The sequence below is a fragment of the Heterodontus francisci genome, chromosome 17 (genome assembly GCF_036365525.1).
Source record: "Heterodontus francisci isolate sHetFra1 chromosome 17, sHetFra1.hap1, whole genome shotgun sequence".
NCBI lineage: Eukaryota > Metazoa > Chordata > Chondrichthyes > Heterodontiformes > Heterodontidae > Heterodontus > Heterodontus francisci.
Window position 1 is genome coordinate 30,483,527 of NC_090387.1, and position 22,963 is coordinate 30,506,489.

At 42.1% G+C, this 22,963-nt stretch overlaps 1 protein-coding gene across 1 annotated transcript in view; it reads left to right on the top strand.

Moving 5' to 3' along the window:
- The window catches only part of LOC137378580 (early endosome antigen 1), a 1,009,825-nt gene that overhangs the window by 694,150 nt on the left and 292,712 nt on the right, over positions 1 to 22,963 (top strand). Inside the window, exon 23 of the mRNA XM_068048885.1 lies at positions 15,704 to 15,946. Coding sequence (XP_067904986.1) covers positions 15,704 to 15,946 — 243 coding nt within the window. The remainder of the gene's footprint in view (positions 1 to 15,703; positions 15,947 to 22,963) is intronic.

Here is a 22,963-nt window from a genome sequence, read left to right on the forward strand (position 1 = left end):
CTCCTTATTCTCCTCATTCCCCCTCTTCTAACAGCTTGTCCGGCTCTATGTTACGTCTGCTCAATCTCCCTGTCATGATGTAGGTCGAAGGGGATGCATACTACTGCACCCATGTCTGGGAGCAGGTGGTTTCTGCAGAACCCTTGAAGTCAGGATAAATTCCTTGAGCATGTGTCACACCACTCCCTGTAAACCTTAATAACTTTTTACAACTCTGGAAACCAGCAAATATTTCTACGATCACAGCAAGAGCCAGTAGAAATCAATCAGCAACTAACCTGAAAGTAGTTGATGATCCCTTTAAATAGCACTGGTGGGGACGTCCTTCCTGCTGCTGAACACAAGATCAGCTTTGTGTGTTTAAGAGACGGTGTTATTTGGAACATGGAACTCCAAAATGGCAGTGCTGGCGTCAAATTAGCGATACAGAATTGAGGTCACAATCTACCTGCTTTGCATACTCCTAGCGGATGCTTGCTGCATACATGTGGATGCCATTTTGGAGACAAAATAGCATTTGTAGTGCTGAAAACTCAGACATTACGGATCCAAATTTTGCAGTCTGTGAGTTTGACTTTGGTTGTGGAGAAGTGTTAAAACAACATTATATAAGGTGAGATATATGATCACTTGGTGAGTTCAGTAGTGATTAAGGAAAGCAAATGTGGCTTTAAAAAAATACAGCTTCTGCCTCACTAATTTGATTAAGTTCTTTGAAGAATTGATCATTCCAGTGGATGAAGGTAGTCTAACATATGTTGTGTACCGTGATTTCCAAAAATGTTTGATAAAATACTGTAAAAATGGTTGTTAGCAAAATAATTAAAGTAATATGTTGGATAACTATTGGCTATCAATCGAAATGGATCTAACTGGATCCCAATTATGATGTGAATTTCAAAGGATTCTGAATTGGCAACATTGGAGTTCAACATTTTTGTGATTTAGAGGAAGCTTAAACTGAGCCATTAATAAACTCATAAATGATACTAAATTGTGTGTGGGGATTAGTGATTGAAGGCTGATTTGGATAAGCTAGGTAAACAGGCCCATTTGTGGCAGATATTGTTTAAGGGAAGATTCCAGGAGCACTGAAGCAGAAAATCTTCCCTTTAATGTGGACAAATACGGAATCATGCACTTAGGATTCCAAAACTCCAGGCATATTAATATTCTGCAGAGGCATTCATTTGCAATGAATCAAGAAAGAGACTTGGGAGTATTCATAGAGTCGTAGAGTTATACAGCACATAAACAGGCCCTTTGGCCCATCATGCCTGTACCGGCCATCAGGCATCTAACTATTCCAATTCCATTTTCCAGCACTTGGTCCGTAGCCTTGTATGCTATGGCATTGTAAGTGCTCATCTGAATACTTCTTAAATGTTGTGAGGGTTCCTGTCTCTACCACCTCTTCAAGCACTGCGTTCCAGATTCCAACCACCCTCTGGGTGAAAAAGTTTTCCCTCAAATCCCCTCTAAACCTCCTGCCCCTTACCTTAAATCTATGCTCCCTGGTTATTGACCCCTCCGCTAAGGGAAAATGTTTCTTCCTATCTAACCTATCAATGCCCCTCATAATTTTGTATACCTCAATCATATCTCCCCTCAGCCCTCTCTGCTCTAAGGAAATCAACCCTAGCCTTTTCAGTCTCTCTTCATAGCTGAAATGCTCCAGCCCAGGCAACATCCTGGTTGGAGACAAAATAGCTGTATAACTCTATGAATACTCCCAAACCTCTTTCTTGATTCATTGCGAATGAGTACCTCTGCAGAATATTAAAATGCCTGGAGTTTTTGAAACCTAAGTGCATGATTCTGTATTTGTCCACATTAAAGGGAAGATTTTCTGCTTCAGTGCTCCTGGAATCTTCCCTTAAAGCCTTGCTAGTCCTCCCAAAATGCATCACCTCACACTTCTCAGGATTAAATTTCATTAGCCAGAGCTCCGCCCTTCTTACCAGCCCATCTATATCGTCCTGTAATCTAAGGCTTTCCTCCTCACTATTTACGACACCACCAATTTTCGTGTCATCTGCGAACGTATTGATCATACCTCCTGTATTCACGTCTAAATCATTAATGTACACTACCAACAGCAAGGGTCCCAGTACCGATCCCTGTGGTACACCACTGATCACAGGCTTCCACTCACAAAAACAACCCTCGACCATCACCCTCTGCCTCCTGCCACTAAGCCAATTTTGGATCCAATTTGCCAAATTGCCCTGGATTCCATGGGCTCTTACCTTCTTAACCAATCTCCTGTGCACCCTCTCCAGTGCAATCACATCCTTCCTATAGTGTGGTGCCCAGAACTGTACACTGTACTCCAGCTGTGGCCTAACTAGCGTTTTATACAGCTCCATCATAACCTTCCTGCTCTTATGTTTTATGCCTCGGCTAATAAAGGCAAGTATCCCATATGCCTTCCTAACCACCTTATCTTCCTGAGCTGCTGCCTTCAGTGATCTATGGACAAGTACACCAAGGTCCCTCTAACCCTCTGTCCTTCCTAGGGTCCTACCATCCATTGTATATTCCCTTGCCTTGTTAGTCCTCTCAAAATGCATCACCTCACACTTCTCAGGATTAAATTCCATTTGCCACAGCTCCGCCCATCTTACCAGCCCATCTATATCGTCCTGTAATCTAAGGCTTTCCTCCTCACTATTTACGACACCACCAATTTTTGTGTCGTCTGCGAACGTACTGATTATACCTCCTGTATTCACGTCTAAATTATTAATGTACACTACAAACAGCAAGGGACCCAGTACCGATCCCTGTGGTACACCACTGGTCACAGGCTTCCACTCGCAAAAACAACCCTCGACCATCACCCTCTGCCTCCTGCTACTTAAGCCAGTTTTGGATTCAATTTGCCAAATTGCCCTGGATCCCATGGGCTCTTACCTTCTTAACCAATCTCCCATGCGGGACCTTATCAAAAGCCTTACTGAAGTCCATGTAGACTACATCAACTGCTTTACCCTCATCTACTCATCTAGTCACCACCTTGAAAAATTCAATCAAGTTAGTTAGACATGATCTCCCCCTAATAAAGCCATGTTGACTATCCCTGCCTCTCCAAGTGGAGATTAATCCTGTCCCTCAGGATTTTTTCCAATAGTTTCCCAACCACTGATGTTAGATTCACCGGCCTGTAATTACCTGGTTTATTCCTTCTACACTTCTTAAATAATGGTACCAAATTTGCTGTCCTCCAGTCCTCTGGTACCTCTCCTGTGGCCAGAGAGGATTTGAAAATTTGTGTCAGAGCCTCTGCTATCTCCTCCCTTGCCTCACACAACAGCCTGGGATACATCTCATCTGGGCCTGGGGATTTATCCACATTTTAAGCCCGCTAAAACAGCTAATACTTCCTCCCTTTCAATGCTAATATGTTCAAGTATATCACAATCCCCCTACCTGATCTCTGCACCTACATCGTTCTTCTCACTAGTGAACACAGATGAAAAGTAATCATATAAAACCTCACCTATGTCCTCCGGCTCCACACACAGATTGCCACTTTGGTCCCTAATGGGCCCTACTCTATCCCTGGTTATCCTCTTGCCCTTAATATACTTATAAAACGCCTTAGGATTTTCCTTTATCTTGCCCGCCAGTGTTTTCTCATGTCCCCTCTTCTCTGTCCTAATTCCTTTTTTAATTACTTATGTAAAGCATTTATGTAAAATGGCTTTAGGGAATTAAAATATGGTTCGGGTTGTATTGCTCGGGCCAATGAGTATAAACCAAAAGTACTATACAAACAATATTTAAGCTTATGACATATCTGCACTTGGAAGTATTTTGTTCAGCTTTGGTCCCTTCACATGGCAATGCATATCAAAGATCTGGAGAAGGTGCGTGATGAGACCATATTTCAGAGGTGAATTAAGTAGATACACTTCAAGAATTAATTACTTTGGGCTAATATGGGTTTATAGGGGATCTAATTGAAGTTTTTTAAATCATTAAAAGATTGGATATCGTCCAGTTAGATAGCTTATTTGAAGTGGGTGGAGAAGGTATGACTAGAGGTCATGTTTATGAATCAGTTGACAAAGAGATGCCAAGTGTATTTCTTTTCACAGAGAGTCATCACTCTCTGGAACAAACAACAGAGGTATGAGGTAAGGATGGAGTCATTACATTTACAAGGTAATTTGATACATCTCTGACAGATCAGAGCATTGCTAGTTCTCGGGGATAAGTTGCTATGTGTTGGGATTGTGATGCATCGTCGGCGAACTCAGTCCTCTTGAGCTCGTTTGAATGCGGCTTAGGGATTTCCCAGAGTTATACCTGAATTGGCTTAAATATGTTTTGCTCTGTTTTTCCTTCTCCCAAGTAGATTACATGGTTATGGGGTGGATGAATGATGTGTGAGGTTGCACTGTTGACTGAATGGAGCAAGTTTGGTGCAATTTCTTTTCATTTGTCTGATTTCATACTTCATGAACCCATCAGCCTGCTCAAAAGCAGCATTCAAACCTGATGCTCAGAGCACTTTATTTCTTCCTGATTAAGTATACTCCCTTTTAAATAGTGATTATCACATCTTAACATCTCACTGTACTCCACTTGTATTAATTACCTTTGAACTGCAGTAACTCTTGTTATGTAGGCAAACTAGGAAGATCCCAGGTTAGGTCCCTGGTTTATAATGAGCTAATTGATCCTTGGTTGCAGTGATGAAGGGGCATAATTTGTTTCGGCCGAGGTGGCACAAAGGTACTACGGTTTGCCTCAGTGGCCCTTCTTTAACGGGCAAATCAGCCAACTTTCCAACTTCTAATTGGTATGGCAGCTTCTCTCCTGAAAGCAAATGTGCTTAGATGTCAAGGAAAGGCTGGTGTGGGTGCAAATATGATGCCCATATTGCTTAAGTAACCTCCTAATCCTTGCACATGAATAATGGCCACTTGGCCTAGATACTGGAAGTGAATGAGTGCACATTGGAGCACCTCCCAGTAAGGAGTCAAAGCTATCAGAAGAGATAGGGATTGAAGAAAACTAATAGGAGAAAAAACAAAAGTGGTCCACTTTAACTCTTAGCAAGTATCAGCTGGGCAGACATGAGATGGGGCGCAGGGTGTGGGATGTGCAAAATGCACTCACAAGCTCAGATTTGAGACCCCAGATATTTTAACTCACTTGCAAGCAGATAAGTCATGTGGAGAGGATTTTGGGAGGGTCTGGCAGGAGACACTATTCCAATAATGTAGCTTTAATAAGTTTATAAGCATTAAAATAAATGCTATGTTTCATAATTCTGATTTTTGTGAATGAAAGGATTTTTTTCAGTGTTGACCCTCTACGAAAAAGCAGCAGACTTGAGTAAAATGTTGTTTTGTAATGATATAGCTCTAGAATATCAGTTATTCCTAATTCAGTAATTATATCCTAATCATGCTAATACTATACCTTACAACAGTTTGTCAACTGGAACTAAAATATGTCAATCTATTTTGTTATGCTCCTTATTTAGTACACGTCAGCAAATGTCTTGCCATTTCTCTTGAAATCCATAATGTCAAAATAGGATCCTCTAAATACAGTTGTTCTATTCCTCGGGCACTTGTTTATATTCACAGTAAAGTACTGGAAAAGGCCATTGTGGTGTACCTGGTCAGCTCCGAAGGTACCTGCTTCTATTTCAAACCTTTATATCTTAAATTCTCTGCATATGTGGAGGTAAACAGCATGCTTACTTGTTGGAAAAATAGACAGAATTAAGCACTAAAAGGGTTAATTTTCAATTTCGCAAACTAGAGACACCATTAGTTACTACCATTCTTCTTCATCTGACCTTTTTTTTTAGAATTATGACAATTAAAATTGTAATAAAGTGTGTTCATTTCTGTCATTCATATACAGTGAAAATTACGTGATATTTCAAAATGATTTACATGAACTTTTGTCTCGTATTGAAGCAACCAGCATGACATTAATTTTTAATGATTTCTTTCTGCTTCATTTGGAAAGAGATTGTGACAACGCATTTTACAGGTAATCAGGCATGCAGTCCTGTACAGAATGATAACCAGTATGCAACAATCTCAGAAAAAAGGAAAAAAGGTTGAGGTTAGTCACCAAAGGTGATGCAGTAATGTATTCATTGCTCGCAAATTACTTGGACATTTGCTTTCTTTCCTCTAGCTTAGAGAACAGGTATGTTTAATCATCCAGGGATATTGGAATTCTGATTGACCAGCACTCTCCTGGAAAAGTGTTTCTTAATTTTGATTGATGAAGCGGTTTATCTTAGACTTTTTTTCTACTCTGCATCATGAAAATGATATTTGAATCTAAATGAGATTCAGAATTTCCTGTTTGACAAGCTTGGTTGATGAAAGGGTTCCATGTCAAGGTCTGACACACTAAAATTATATGCAAATACTGTTTGAGCTCCATTCAAAATTAATCAAGGGGCAAAAAAGCAGACTATCATAGGAACATGTTCCTATTTCTGGCTCATTTTAAATTGCCAAAGGATGTTTTCAGATTAGTTAGTTTGAGAAATTGGGATTTGGCAAGTATGTGAAAGCTCAGCTTTAATAGATTTTGATGACTAACACTTGCTTAATTTTCTTTATCTTTGCAGATTTGCAGGCATTTGTCTTTGTTCCTGATGTATTGTTGACAGTTCACAATTCCTGTTAGTCTACATAATCAATATTTCTTTTTAAAATAAACATATCTTATCCAGACACCTGCCTTTTTATCTTTTGAAAACTTATTCCATTGCTTTGTGAAATATTAATGATAATATTCAACATATTATAGCATTAAACATAACCAGGATGAAAGGAAATGCATTATCAATATTAATTATGGTCTAATTTTTCACTATTTTAGAGGTTTCCATATCATGACCAAATGTATATATATTATGTGTTGTCACATGAAAGATGTGATTTCTCAAATAATTCACCATTTGCCATGTTTTGCCAGATATGTAGTTCAAGAGAATTAACAATACAGACTCGGATAATGGCATAAGTGGTATGCATAAAATGTTTGAGATAATTGCAGAGGTTTTGCAGGAGCATAAGTTGGATAAACTAGTTGCGACAGGATGTATAGATCAGATGAAAATTAAACTGAGAAAAAGCTGTGTATCCTTATGGGAGAGAGATCAGTTACTCAAATACAGATAATGAAAAGTAGCTGATAAAGAGCAATGTCAACTATAAAGAAAGTTGTGGCATTCAACTTTAAAATGTCAACGTAAATAAATTCTTCTGACTTCAAACATTTGATTAATTTGTTACAAATTGGATGGAGGAGAAAAATCTTCACGTTAAATAGCTTTAGGCTGTTTCTTTATTCTCATTATACTTGTATGTTGAATTGTAATATGTTACATTCTTTTATGATTCATCACACCTTCGAGCTTGCTGTTAATTTTTATTAAAGCAAGTAAGGCACCAATATACTTCCAGTGTTGAAGAAAATTGCTACTCTTGGTTAATGTGTATTAAACAGCAAGTCACATTCACAGCTCAAAAATTTCTGGAAACATTCAGCCTGTCAGGCAGCATCTGTGGAGAGAGAAACAGAGTTAACGGGCTGAATTTAATGGGCCCCCTTGGGACGGGTTCAGAGGCGTGGCGACCCGTAGAGTTGCAGCAGGAGCGGGGTGCGGAGGACCCACCACCTTTCTGTCACACCGGATTTTAGTTGAGCGGGAAAAGGTGATGACGGACCTTCCCACCCAGAGGCCATTTGAGGCCCTTAAGTGGTCTAATATCGGCCACTTAAGGGCCTCTTCTTGCCAACATTGGGATTTAACCAGCGATGGGGGCCTCCGCCATGCGGGGAGGTTGCCCAGTAAAATGAGGTGACTTTCCTGCAGATTTGGGGGAAGGGGAGTGGCTCTCCTCCTTGGGCAATCTATGGCTCATGGAGGGCCCCCACCAGGAAACTCTCCAGTTATGTGATTCCTCCACCCCCCTCACCAGGGCCTGCCGGTCTTCCCCCAGTGACCCTGCCTCACTTACCTTGGGGTCGGGCACTGATCGGCCGGCAGCACTTGGAGACAGGATCCCCGCCTTTAAAGGGACGAGGACCTCAGCAGCGGGCACTTAAGTGCCTGAGAGCCGTTAAATCGTGCCAGGGGGACTCCGAAAAGCCGAGGCAGGGTTATCACCACCTTTTTGGCCTGGCACCGGGAAACCCACTAGCGCGACAAAATCCAGCCCAACATTTCAGGTCTGTGACCTTTCATCAGAATGGCATCTATCCAGTATTTTCTGTTTTTATTTCAGATTTCCAGCATCCATAATATTTTGCTTTTGTATTTTCCAAAAATTTCTTAACGGTTTAAATTGAAAAATGCATAAGTGCATAGCATTTTTCAACTTTCTTTGCCTACTTGTCCTTTCTTCTAGTTTTTAATGAATTTTCTCCCCTTCTTTATATTAATCTGCTTTACACCATTTCCTAAATAGGTTCCCCTCACACCTCTGGCAGTACCACTTTGGTTGGATGTACAAAAGAATAATAGCAACAACAACTTCCATTTATGTAGTGCCTTTAACAGAGAAGAATGTCAAAAGGTGCTCATGGAGATATAACCAAAAAAAAGGATGTCAAGCCAAAGAAGGAGATATTGAGCAGGGTAACCAAAAGTTTGGCAAAGAAATAGGCTTTAAGGACGGTCATAAAAGAGGAGAGAGTAGTGTGGGGGGCGGGTGGGTTGGGGGTTGCAGGAAGAGAATTCTAGAAGGGTCGCCTAGGCAGCTGAAGGCATGACTGCCAACAGTAGAGGGTTGGCCAGTCCAGGATGACCAAAGGGAGGGAGGGATAACCAGTCCAAGATGATTCAAAGTCCCATTTTTCCTTTTGTGAGCTTTCTGGCCTTCTGGCCTTCATTTAATATCTCTCTATATAGACATAGCCATGATCTGGGACTCACCTTGTGGGAAATGGTGGATGCAAACCCACACTCTACCATTCCTGTGCCCCTGCATGATGATGGATGATCCTGCCCCCAGGTAAATCCATCTTATGCACTGGTAGTAGTATCGGGACTAGCCGGCTTTCTTGATCTTGGGAAAACTCGCGCTTTTGAATGACACTTTTGTGTCTGGCTGACATAGCCATACAGTTTGATTTCTATACTCCATCTTCCTTTGTTATAGGTATATGTTCAATTAAGAGACATTTTCTTTACATACACTGCAGATAGATGACTAAAATAACAATAAAATCAAAGAAGCAAAACAAAGCCTAAACTGAACTAGCAAGCCTTAAAGACACAAAGCCATCAAAGGTGTTTCAAAGAAACTTTTTGTGTACGCTTTCCATTCGGTTGATACTATGACTACTTTTGTATGATGGGAAAAGCAGCTAATGGAATGTCTAGTTTGGCTACACATTCAATGGCCTCCTGAGATAGCAAATGGAGAAATAATGTGTTTCCCGCAATAGATCTTAATGGTCAGGTTTAGTTTAGTTTAGTTTAGAGATACAGCACTGAAACAGGCCCTTCAGCCCACCGAGTCTGTGCCGACCATCAACCACCCATTTATACTAATCCTACACTAATCCCATATTCCTACCACATCCCCACCTGTCCCTATATTTCCCTACCACCTACCTATACTAGGGGCAATTTATAATGGCCAATTTACCTATCAACCAGCAAGTCTTTTGGCTTGTGGGAGGAAACCGGAGCACCCGGAGGAAACCCACGCAGACACAGGGAGAACTTGCAAACTCCACACAGGCAGTACCCAGAATTGAACCCAGGTCGCTGGAGCTGTGAGGCTGCGGTGCTAACCACTGCGCCACTGTGCCGCCCTATGTTCCATTACCTGGAACTCATGGCCACAATCGCACTTCGGTTCATCCTTCATTTTGCACTTGTAAAGCAGATGGCTGCATCATACATGGCCCATGAAGATTCAGTTTAGCGCTGTCCACTGTCTTTGAGGGAGATCAAAGCCAAGGATCTCTGCTGTTGGGTCAGTGATGATTTGTTGGTTCTTTATGCTGCATATGTCCCACAATTCTGTCCATCTGGATAGTGGGTTGATACCAGCTGCATGCTTATTAGCTGCTGTTTCTCAGAATGACCAGCATGATTTTAAGCTGAATAAATGTTGGACCGTTTTTTTTTAAAAGAGCCATCAAGAGGACACTGAAGGAGCCGGATTGGCAACAATGTTACTGGTTGTCACATGACTCAAGTTAAAGATAGAACAGAAGCCCTGGTAATGAGCAGAGAAATGGCAAGCACCCCTTTGACTGGACAAGCCCAGTAGCAGCAGAACACACACGGGATGGGTAGAAAGAAAACTCACACGCTTTTTTGTTGTTAGTCAGTGTGTTTGTTTTACCTTATGGAGTGAGATAAAGTCAACTCTGCTGCTGAAGTGTCAAGGAAGGACAGAAGACCCCAACCCAGCTCACTTTCCATGAACTCCCTAAAGGACCCTAAGAAGTCCACTATGTCAATTTATCTCGTTTCCTGTCTCTGAAGAAAGCCTGCTAAAATTAATTCTCAACGCCGCCTGAAAAGAACTCTTCTGAAAAGAGCCCAGTGACCTGTCTACGCGTACTCAGAAGTTAGACTGTATGCCTGTTTTGCAACAATGTATCTCATCTGCTGTTTTCTTCAAAAATGAGCAAGTAATCTGCCCAAGAGTTTTATTTTGTCTGTAACAGAGCTCTGAATTTATAAAAATCCCTTTTATCTTTTCAGTTAACAAGTGTGTGTGTGAATGTGAAGGGACGAAGGTAAAAAGGGAACTTTAAAATTTAAAATCTGTGCGTTTATGTTTTACTTCATTCCTCGTGAAGACTTGTTTTATAATAAACTGAGTTTTTTTTTGTTCATTAAAGAAATCTGGTTAGTGTGTTCTATTCTGGGAAAAATAGAGTATATGATTGACCATACTTGGCATCAGGTGGCCGGACCGTATCTCCAACACAGAAGTCCTCGAGGCGGCCAACATCCCCAGCTTATACACACTACTGAGTCAGCGGCGCTTGAGATGGCTTAGTCATGTGAGCCGCATGGAAGATGGCAGGATCCCCAAAGACACATTGTACAGTGAGCTCGCCACTGGTATCAGACCCATTGGCCATCCATGTCTCCGCTATAAAGACGTCTGCAAACGTGACATGAAATCCTGTGACATTGATCACAAGTCGTGGGAGTCAGTTGCCTGCGTTCGCCAGAGCTGGCGGACAGCCATAAAGGCAGGGCTAAAGTGTGGCCAGTCGAAGAGACTTAGCAGTTGGGAGGAAAAAAGACAGAGACGCAAGGGAAGAGCCAACTGTGTAACAGCCCCGACAATCAAATTTTTCTGCAGCACCTGTGGAAGAGCCTGTCACTCTAGAATTGGCCTTTATAGCCACTCCAGGCGCTGCTCCACACACCACTGACCACCTCCAGGCGCTTACCCATTGTCTCTCGAGATAAGGAGGCCAAAGAAGAAGAAGATATCGATAAGTAGGAAAATTTAAAATAATATGTTGTGACCTGTGGAGAAGTGGGACTAGAATAAACAGTGCACTCCTCCTGCTTTGGTTATAACAATACACCAAGAAGGCTTCTTTAATAAACAACAAAATTATCAGTTTATTATAAAACAAGACATAGCCAGTAACGAAGCAAAGCATTAAGACACAGAATGAAATATGAAAGTTCCCTTTTACCTTCGCCCCTCTCTCTCTCTCATACACACACACACACACACACACACTGGTTAACCGAAAAAATGGAGATTTTCTCTTTGGGGCTCTGTTACAAAAAAAAGACAAAAAATAACACTTCGGCCAAATACTTGCTAATTCTTGAAGGAAAAAAGATAAGATATGGGAAGATGTCAGTTGTCCCTTTTTGGTTTGGCGTCCCAAATAGGCTTAGATGGCCGTCTCTGGGATCTTCTTCGAACAATTCTTTTCTGGTGACGTTGAGGATCACTTCAGCAGGCTTTCCAGAAGAAACGCAGCAACAGGGGTTCCTGGCAGGCTTTTCAGGAGGAATGCAGCATCATTTTCTCTATTTCTTACACTTGCTTCTAAGAGCTTCTCAAGGAGATGGAAAAGCTTGCAGACCTTTCAAAGAGATGGAAAAAGGCTGAGTTGGGATTTTGTCCTTGGCAGGTTGATTCTTAAGCTCCTTTTAGAACACTGTCCAAACCCCAACTGACTGTCCAAAGCAAAACCAAAATCAATCTCGAGTCAAGCCTCCTGACCTCTATAATTCTTGGCCTGTCACTTCTCTGTAAACATCTCCCCTTAATCCAAAATGCCTATGCTGGGCATTCATCTGAAGACAGGTGACTTCCAGTAAGCAAACAACCAAGGCAGGATAGCAATAAAATCATTTGTTTGTGAATGAATAGACATTCTGGAGGGAAATGCAGAGATAGATCTATTATCAAATTCAATTTGTTTATGTATATATTATATATAGGATTTAATATCTTCAGTTACAAATGCAAGCGTATTCAGTACAACTTGAAAAATAAACTGTAGGCTTTCATTTAAAACTGCCCTAACTGTAGTGTTAAAAGAAAAAAACTGTTGGATTCTCATATTTTCATCATAAAGTAAGAACTTGTATCCTTTCATTTTGTAAGAGAAACCATACGTGTAGATAAACGTAGACGTACACATAAACTAAAATTTACAAGGGTATTGTACTGATGAGTTCACACAGGATACAAGCACATGCACAAAATCAATGCAGAGTGCAGTATCTGGTTTAACAACATTATGCATAATGCATCTATTACAGGGCATTTTCTTTGTGGTATCTGAACAAATTAAACAAAACAAATATGGAACAACTTCCTTTTTTAAACAATTTGGTTATGTGCTGCTGTAAATGTGCTCTGGTAAAATGTACTACCGAATGTACCTGCATTTTTATTATAACCAAATACGAAAGAACTTGCATTGATATAGAGTTCTGCACAACCTCAAGATCTTGTAAAGCGCTTCCCAAACAATTACATACTTTTGGAGTGCAGGCATTGTTATAATGCAGGCAAACAAGGCAACCAATTTGCACACAAATGCGATAAGCGGATGTTGGAAAGGACACTCAAAAAAGTCCTGCTGTTCTTTGAGTAGTGCCATGTGAGCTTTTAGATTCACTTATGATCATAGAGTCAGAGAATGGGGACAGCACAAAAGGAGGCCATTCAGCCTGTCATGTCCATGCCGGCTCTCTGCATGAGCAACACAGCTAGTCCCACTCCCCTGCCCTTTCCCCATAATGCTGTCCTTTTTTTCTTCTTCAGGTGCTTATCCAATTCCCTTTTGAAAGCCACAATTGAATCTGCCTCCCCCATACTCTCAGACAGTGCATTCTAGATCCTAACCACTTGCTGTGTAAAAAGGTTTTTCCTCATGTCACCGTTGGTTCTTTTGCCAGTCACCTTAAATTGGTGTCCTCTGGTTCTCGACCCTTCTGCCAATGGGAACAATTTCTCTCTGTTTATACCCCTCATGACGCTGAACACCTCTACCTAATCTCTTCTCAACTTTTTTCTCTAAGGCGAACAGCCCCAACTTTGCCAAACTACCCACATAATTGAAGTTCCTCATCCCTAGAACCATTCTTGTAAATCTTTTCTGCACCCTATCTAAAGGCTTTACATCCTTCCTAAAGGGCAATGCTCAGAACTGGAAATAATACTGCAATTGAGGCCAAACCAGTGTTTTCTGAAGTTTCATCATAACTTCCTTGATTTTGTACTCTATGCCTCTATTTATAAAGCCCAGGATCCCATGTGCCTTTTTAACTACTTTCTCAACCAGCTTTGCCACCTTTAACGTTTGTGCCCATATAACTTCAGATCTCTCTGATCCTGCACCCCCTTTAGAATTGTGCACTTTTATTTTATATTGCCTTTCTGCATTCTTCCTACCAAAGTGTATCATTTCACACTTCTCTGTATTAAATTTCATCTGCCATGTATCCACTCATTCCACCAGCCTATCTATGTCCTCTTGAAGTCTATCACTATCCTCCTCACAGTTCACAATACTTCCAAGTTTTGTGTCACCTGCACATTTTGAAATTGTGCCCTGTACACCCAAAGCTATGTCATTAATATATATCAAGAACAGCAGTGGTCCTAGTACCGACCCATGGGGAACCCCACTGTATACCTTCCTCCAGTCCGAAAAACAATCATTCACCCCTACACTATTTCTTGCCACTTTCACATCCATGCTGCCAAGGTCTCTTTTATTCCATGGACTTTAATTTTGCTGGCAAGCCTTTTATGTGGCACCTTATCAAACGCCTTTTGGAAGTCCACGTATGCCACCTCAACTGCTTTACCCTCATCAACCGTCTCTTTACCTCATCAAAAAACTCAATCGAGTTAGTTAAACATGATTTTCCTTTAACAAATCCATGCTTGTCCAAGTGTCTCAGCTTATTGTTTCTAAAAGCTTTTCCACCATCGAGATTAAACTGATAGCCTGTATTTGCTGGGCTTATCTTTACACTCTTTTTTTTTGAACAATTCTCCATTCCTCTGGCACCACCCTCGTTTCTAAGAAGGTTTGAAAGATTATGGCCAATGCCCGCACAAGTTCTATTCTCCTTCCATCACTATCCTTAGGTTCATCCCATTTGGTTCTGGTGACTTATCAACTGTTAGCCCATCCAGTCATACAGCACTGAAACAGGTCCTTTGGCCCACCAAGTCTATGCCAACCATCAACCACTCATTTATACTAATCCTATATTCCCTACCTTCCCTCAGTTCTCCTACCACCTACCTACACTAGGGGCAATTTACAATGGCCAATTTACCTATCAACCTGCAAGTCTTGGCTGTGGGAGGAAACCAGAGCACCCGGCAGAAACCCACACGGTCATAGGAAGAACTTGCAAACTCCACACAGGCAGTACCCAGAACTGAATCCAGGTTGTTGGAGCTGTGAGGCTGCAGTGCTAACCACTGTGCCACTCGAATAGCATGTCTCAACTGCCTCCTCTTTTGCTATGACTTCAACAGCATCTTCTTGCTTCTAGCATCAACATGCAAAGTACTCATTTGCTACCTCAGCCATGCCCTCTGCTTCCATGCATAGATCCCTTTTATGGTCCCTGATTGGCCCCACCCCTCCTCTTGCTACCTTTTTACTATAAATATGCCTGTAGAAGACTTTTGAATTCTCTTTTATTACCTGCCGGTCTTCTCATACTCTCCATTTACCTCTCTTATTTCCTTTTTCACTTCCCCTCTGAACTTTCTATATTCAGCCTGGTTCTCACTTGTATTATCAACCTGACAATGATGGCAGGGAGTGCCTCGGTTTAATGTCACATCCAAAAGACAGCATCTCTGACAGTGCAGTATTCCTTCAGTCCTGTACAGAAATGTCAGCCTAGACTGTGCTCAGGCGTCTAACCCACTGAGCTAAGGCTGCCAAAATGCTGACTAATGTGTCGCTCTATGAGTTGTAAAAACTGAATATGTACATTTTATTTGTGATACTTTTTAGTGTGCCTTTCTTGTATGTAAAAATTAGCTGCTAAGAAAATATACAGAGGCTACACCTGAAGTATTTTTAGACCGTCCAAAACTGTTGCAACACTAATTGAAAAAGCATCTTCACCAGTGCAGAAGCTGTATAACTAGTCAATAAAATACACTATCATCCTTGAAATAAAATGCAATTTAAACATGTCCAATTCTGTCCTTAGAATTGCAGTCAGGAGAAATCCATGGATCAGCTTCAGAAGGAATTGGAAGTTTTCAAACAGGCTCATGAATCTGACATAGACCATTTTAGTCATGAAACTGCACGACTCCGGAAAGAACTTGACTCATCTACAAAGGAATTACAGGAAAAGTTGGCCAAACTGCAGCAGTATAAGTCCACAGTCGACAGACTGAATTCTGACCTACAGCATGCACATCAGCAACACCAAGAGGTGGTGCATGAAGTAAGGATATATTTTTCTGTAGTTATAGCAAAATACTGCCTTTTATTAACGAAAAGCAGAAAATGCTGGAAATACTCAGCAGGTCATCTGTGGAGAGAGAAGCAAAGTTAATGTTTCAGGTCGATAACCTTTCATCAGAACTGGAAAAATTTAGAGCTGTGACAAATTTTAAGCAAGTACAGAGGCAGGGAAAAGGAAATGGGAGGAAAGAACAAAAGGACTGTTTGTGATAGGGTGGAAGATTGGAGAGATTAAATGACAAAAGGGGTAATGATGCAAGGCAAAAGTGGTGGTAATGGGACAAGTTAAGGAACAAAAGATGGGTCTAGAGGAGGTGTAAATAGGAATAGCAGAATCATTATCAGCAGCTGATAATCCGTAAAATGGTGGCAGTGGTTATAATCTGAAATTGTTGAACTCAATGTTGAGTCTGTAGGGTGTCAAGTGCCTGATCGAAAGATGAGAAGTTGTTCCTTGAGCTTATGTTGAACTTCATTGGAACAGTGTAGGAGGCCAAGGATAGAGAGATCAGAGTGGGATTGGGACGGAGAATTCAAATGATGGGACCAGAAGCTCAGGGTTACACTTATGGACTGAATTGAGGTGTTCCGTAAACCGGTCACCAGTTCTGCGTTTGGTCTCCCTAACATAGAGGAGACCACTTTGTGAGCAGCGAATACAGTATACTAAATTGAAAGAAGTAAAAGTAAATTGCTGTTTCACCTGGAAGGAGTGTTTGGTGCACTACCCCGAGCTTGGGGGAAGTTTTCAGTTGCACCCTACTCCTTTTCCTCTATGCTTTCATAGCCAATCATGTTCCTTGTGACCATTCAAGGACAGTCCAAGCTTTGGAAAATTTGGGTTTTTGACCAGTTTGGATCTGTTCTCTCCTGTTGTGCATCATCCTCTTCTGCTAGCTGAGAAATAATTATGAGGTGTTGCGAGTTTAAAAATTCCATACTGTAACATGTGAGTATCCTTCATTTAACCCATTGTGTATGAGTACATTAACTTTTATCATTCCACAAGCTTGTATTGTTAGTGTCTAATATGTTCTGTTAATGGATGTTAAATACATAGTAGTTGAAGGTAATAGGGTGAACAGGTGTTGAGTGTTGATTAGTTGATTGTACTCAGATGTATATACAAAGAAGAGCCAGCCAGCACTGGCTGGGTGTTGTTAGGAATGGAGAAGTAAGCTCTGTGGCGAGCAATAAACAGTCTCCATCAAAGTATCTTAATCTCAGTATCTTCTTCACAAACAGACTTGGAAGTTTCTCTAACATTGGTAGCAGAGGATGGTTGCCTGAAAGTGAAGATTGTAGACTTAGATTTGTTTTCAGACAGTGGGCAGTGCATGCAAAAAACATGCTTCAAATGGTTGGGGGCTATAGCCCCTATCAGTTAGTTTATGGCAGAAATCTGAAAAATCAGCAGTAATGTGGGATTATCCCTCGGCTTTAGAAGGGACTACAATTAATTAAATTTTTGCGGAACATTTGAATGTCATGCATGCAGGGAGAACAGCATAAAGCATGGGAGAAGAGGCGGAGGTTTCAGAAAAAATTAGGAGAGCTTTGAGGTATCAGATCAGGCCATCAGAAAAGAATTATTAATACTGGGGACTTTGTGTATTACAAAAGAGAAGGACAGAAAGGATGGAGAGTTATAGGGACTGATGGCAAAATGGTAATTTTGCAACATTGCAACCAAACCGTTAGAATACGTTCCTCGTGGCTTATTGGCACTATTATACATTGACAGAATCTGAACAAATGATGGACACTGAAGATGTGCCATGTACTTCGCATGCACATATGTCAAACCTTTACGAGTAACAGATTGTGGCAGATAATGGGCTAACTAAGAGTGGACCAAGTGATAGTGAAGATCAAGCTAAGACCATTTATGCCAAAGGTCAACTACAGAAAGTTGGGACTAGAATGACGTATATGCCAGAAGGGGATTGTGAATGGAGGGAAGCCACCATTATAGGAAGGGCAGGAAAGGCCGCAGGGAAATACAAACATTGGCTGAATGTGCAAGACAAGGGATGGGATATCAGTGAAAATGTGGAAGGCCAGAAAATGTAGTGTAATTTCAGACAGTGGGCCTGAAGATGATCATGGTCCAAGGAAAAGGCCACAAACTTGTGAAAGGAAGTCTGGTCATAGGAGGGACAGGTTGAGTAGTAGTAGTAGTCCAGAAAGAGTTGGAAATCTAGTCGGGGACGTGGTTTCCACGAGCAAGGACCAGAGAGCAGGCGAGGAGTGCCACAAGAAGTTAGGAGCCCTTACGATAGAGAAGCTCTAGTGGCTACTAACAAGTTAGATGGTAAATTGGTAAAGGATGCAAAACAAAAAGAGCTTGACAGTTGGAGAGAGTTTGGCGTTTACACAGAGATGCCAGATAGAGGACAACCAGCATTGTCCTACAGATGGATCTATACAGAGAAGTACTTCCTGATGGTACATATAAAGCTAAGGCCAGATTTGTAGCTCGGGGATTTGAGGAATGACTAGGCAACCAAGAAGTTAGAGTAGACCCCCCAGTAGCAGGAAAAGCAAGTTTGAGGATTTTCCTAGCCCTTTTAGAGACAAACTCATGGGAATGTAAGTCCATTGACATCAAAGCAGCATTTTTGCAAGGGGAGAAATTTCAAAGGAAAGTATTTTTAAAGCCACCAAAAGAAACTGGAGTTTGTTTATGGGCTAAACGATGCATCCAGGGTGTGGTATTTTTCAGTTACGTTCATCCTACTAAAAGCTGGTTGTATTCAGCTAAAAGCGGATCCAGTAATGTTTTGTTGGTACTTTGAAGAAAAACTAGCAAGCATTTTCTTGATGCGTGTAGACGATTTTCCATGGGGAGGATCTGTGGCATTTGAGAAATTTGTGGTAGATAAAGTTCTACAGGAATTCAAAATTGGAAATTGGGCTTCCAGAGCTTTTAAATATATCGGGTTGAATATTAGGCAGACTAAGTTGGGGGTAACCCTAAATCAACAGTCTTACCTAGAGAATGTTAATAGGATCCTAATAAATCGGGCCAGATCCTCTTAAAAGGAATACTGTGCAGCCAAGGAAGAAGCAGACCAACTAAGGAGCTTAATCAGGCAATTAAACTGGCTGTGCACAGAAACTAGGCCGGATGCTTGCTATGATGTATTAGAATTGAGCACCATGCTGAAACATGCTACTGTTGGGGAAGTGCTGAAAGCAAATAAGAGATTGAAGAAATTGAGTTTAGACAAATGTACACTCAAGTTTCCAGCATTGGGTGACTCAGAAAAAATTTAATTAGTCATTTTTAATTACACCTCACACAGTAATCTTCCCAATGGTTATTCGAGTGCAGCAGGGTTCATTATATTATTGGTGGGAAGATATGATAAAAGTTGTCCATTAGCCTGAGAATCGAAAAAAAATAAAGGGGATAGTTAAAAACACCGCAGCTGCTGAGACACTTGCACTGATAGATGCGATAGATATGGGTATGTATTTATTGAGTATTTTAAAGGAATTCTTATATAAGAGACAATCAGAGAAAAATGTTCCAAGAGAATGCAATATAGATAACCATTCTCTCTGGGACAATGTCCATTCAAACGAGGTTGAGGATTGATCTCGCGAGTATATAAGAAATGTTGGAAAGAAAAGCAATTTCCAAAATAAAATGGGTCGACACAAGTCATCAGTTGTCGGATTGTTTTACGAAGAGAGGTGCTTGTTCAAAGAAATTGTTGGTTGTCCTCGAAGAGGGCCATCTTGTGTTATGATGACTTAGGAAAATGTGGAAATGTTTTTTCTGTTAAGATCACTTTGTAATTATTTAAACAAGTTTTTTTTGTTAAAAAAGGGGGGAATATACAGTATGTTAATGGCTGGTGCTGTTGAAAATTAATGGTACAATAATGTAAGGTGCAGAAAAATGTATCATTAGTTTGTCTCTTTTTCGTTTTGTATATATGTATTTAATTTAAAGAAAGGAAGAGAATCTGTTAGTGTCTAATAAGTTCTGTTAATGGATGTTAAATACCTAGTAGTTGAAGGTAATAGGGTGAACAGGTGATTAGTTAATTGTGCTCAGATGTATATATAAAGAAGAGCCAGCGAGCACTGGCGGGGTATTGTTAGGAGTGGAGTAGTTAGCTCTGTGGCAAGCAATAAACAGTCTCCACCAAAGCATCCTAGTCTCAGTGTCTTCTTCACAAACAGGCTTGAACTTTTCTCTAACATGTATTAGCAGGATTTGCTTTAAGATAAATGTGGGATAGCAATTTCAGATAGAAATTGCACCTTAAATACATGGCCTTGCATTCAAAGATCTGTAAATTATCTGAATGTTTTGTGGAATTTTTTGAAAAGAGTGTTTGAATCCTGTGGAAATCTATCATCATGTTTAAGCACCTTCAACTCAAACTACTGAGAAATGAACAGCCACCTACAAGATTTCTATTTACGTATAGGAACATAGGGTGGAATATTACCGCCACTGGGTGGTGGAAATGGAGGCTGAGGCAGGCATGGCATGAAAAGGCCGGGGAGCCACCTCAAGATGGCTCCCCGATGCAGTCCTGCCACTGAGGAGGTTTCACAGCAACGCAAACGGCAAATACTTGGCTGCCCACCAAATGGCCCAATTCAGGTCGTTTCTTTGGGTTACTGGCATTTTGCCAGTGGCAGAGCGCACCACCCCCACTGCATGGGGAGGCCGTCGGTTGCATGGAGATGGCTTCCCAGCAGCTTCTCTGGGCCAGGGGGGGTGCCATCAGAGGTGGAGACTCCGTGGCGCAGGGAGGGATCCGCCGGCAGCAACTGACACCCCACGGCTCCAATGCTACCACTGGAGCAGATTTTCCTCTGTTCTCTGGATCCTGCCTGCTTGGCTCACGGAATGATTTATTTAATGCCCTTCCTTTCGAAGGAACCTCAAAATGGAGACGTCCTCGTGTTCTTCTTGCTGCCTCCGCAGCGGCCATCTCTCCCAGTGGCGCTGATGAGGCTCCAGAGCTGCTGGCCCTCTGATTGGGCCAGCAGTGTGGAAGGCCCACCTACCATCCTTAATTGGCCACCTCCAGCTCTTAATTTTTTTTTATTCATTTGTGGGATGTGGGCATCGCTGGCTAGTCCAGCATTTACTGCCCATCCCTAATTGTCCTTGAGAAGGTGGTGGTGAGCTGCCTTCTTGAACCACTGCAGTCCATGTGGGATATGTGCGCCCACAGTGCTGTTAGGAAGGGAGTTCCAGGATTTTGATCCAGCGACAATGAAGGAATGGCGATATAGTTCCAAGTCAGGATGGTGTGTGGCTTGCAGCGGAATGTGCAGGTGGTGATGTTCCCATGCATTTGCTGCCCTTGTCCTTCTAGGTGGTAGAGGTTTGGAAGGTGCTTTTTAAGGAACCTTGGTGCGTTGCTGCAGTGCATCTTGTAGATGGTACACACTGCAGCCACTGTGCGTCGGTAGTGGAGGGAGTGAATGTTTGTGGATGGGCTGCCAATCAAGCAGGCTGCTTTGTCCTGGATGGTGTCGTGCTTCTTGAGTGTTGTTGGAGCTGCACCCATCCAGGCAAGTGGAGAGTATTCCATCACACTCCTGACTTGTGCCTTGTAGGTGGTGGACAGGCTTTGGGGAGTCAGGAGGTGAGTTACTCGCCGCAGGATTCCTAGCCTCTGACCTGCTCTTGTAACCACGGTATTTATATGGCTACTCCGGTTCAGTTTCTGGTCAGTGGTATGATGTTGATAGTGGGGGATTCAGCAATCGTAATGCTATTGAATGTCAAGGGGAAATGGTTAAATTCCCTCTTGGTGGAGATGGTCATTGCCTGGCACTTGTGTGGCGCAAATATTACTTGCCACTTATCAGCCCATACCTGGATATTGTCCAGGTCTTGCTGCATTTCTTCATGGACTGCATCAGTATCTGAGGAGTCGCGAATGGTGCTGAACATTGTGCAATCCATCAGCGAACATCCCCACTTCTGACCTTATGATTGAAGGAAGGTCATTGATGAAGCAGCTGAAGATGGTTGGGCCTAGGACACTACCCTGAGGAACTCCTGCAGTGATGTCCTGGAGCTGAGATGATTGACCTCCAAGAACCACAACCATCTTCCTTTGCGCTAGGTATGACTCCAACCAGTGGCGACTTTTCCCCTGATTCCCATTGACTCCGGTTTTGCTAGGGCTCCTTGATACCATACTCGGTCAAATGCTGCCTTGATGTCAAGGGCAGTCACTCTCACCTCATCTCTTGAGTTCAGCTCTTTTGTCCATGTTTGAACCAAGGCTGTAATGAGGTCAGGAGCTGAGTGACCTGGTGGAACCCAAACTGAGCGCCAGTGAGCGGGTTGATGCGAAGCAAGTGCTGCTTGATGGCACTGTTGATGACACCTTCCATCACTTTACTGATGATTGAGAGTAGACTGATAGGGCGGTAATTGGCCGGGTTGGACTTGTCCTGCTTTTTGTGTACAGGACATACCGGGCCCGAATGGATGCCAGTGTTGTAGCTGTACTGGAACAGCTTGGCTAGGGGCGTGGCAGGTTCTGGAGCACAGGTCTTCAGTACTATTGCCAGAATGTTGTCAGGGCCCATAGCCTTTGCAGCGTCCAGTGCCTTCAGTCGTTTCTTGATATCACGTGGAGTGAATCGAATTGGCTGAAGACTGGCATCTGTGATGCTGGGGACTTCAGGAGGAGGCCGAGATGGATCATCACCTCAGCGCTTCTGGCTGAAGATTGTTGCAAATGCTTCAGCCTTATTTTTGCACTGATGTGCTGGACTCCCCCATCATTGAGGATAGGGATATTTGTGGAGCCACCTCCTCCAGTTAGTTGTTTAATTGTCCATCACCATTCACAACTGGATGTGGCAGGACTGCAGAGCTTAGGTCTGATCCGTTGGTTATGGGATCACTTAGCTTTGTCTATCACATGCTGCTTACGCTGTTTGGCATGTCCTGGCTTGTAGCCTCACCAGGTTGATACCTCATTTTGAGGTATGCCTGGTG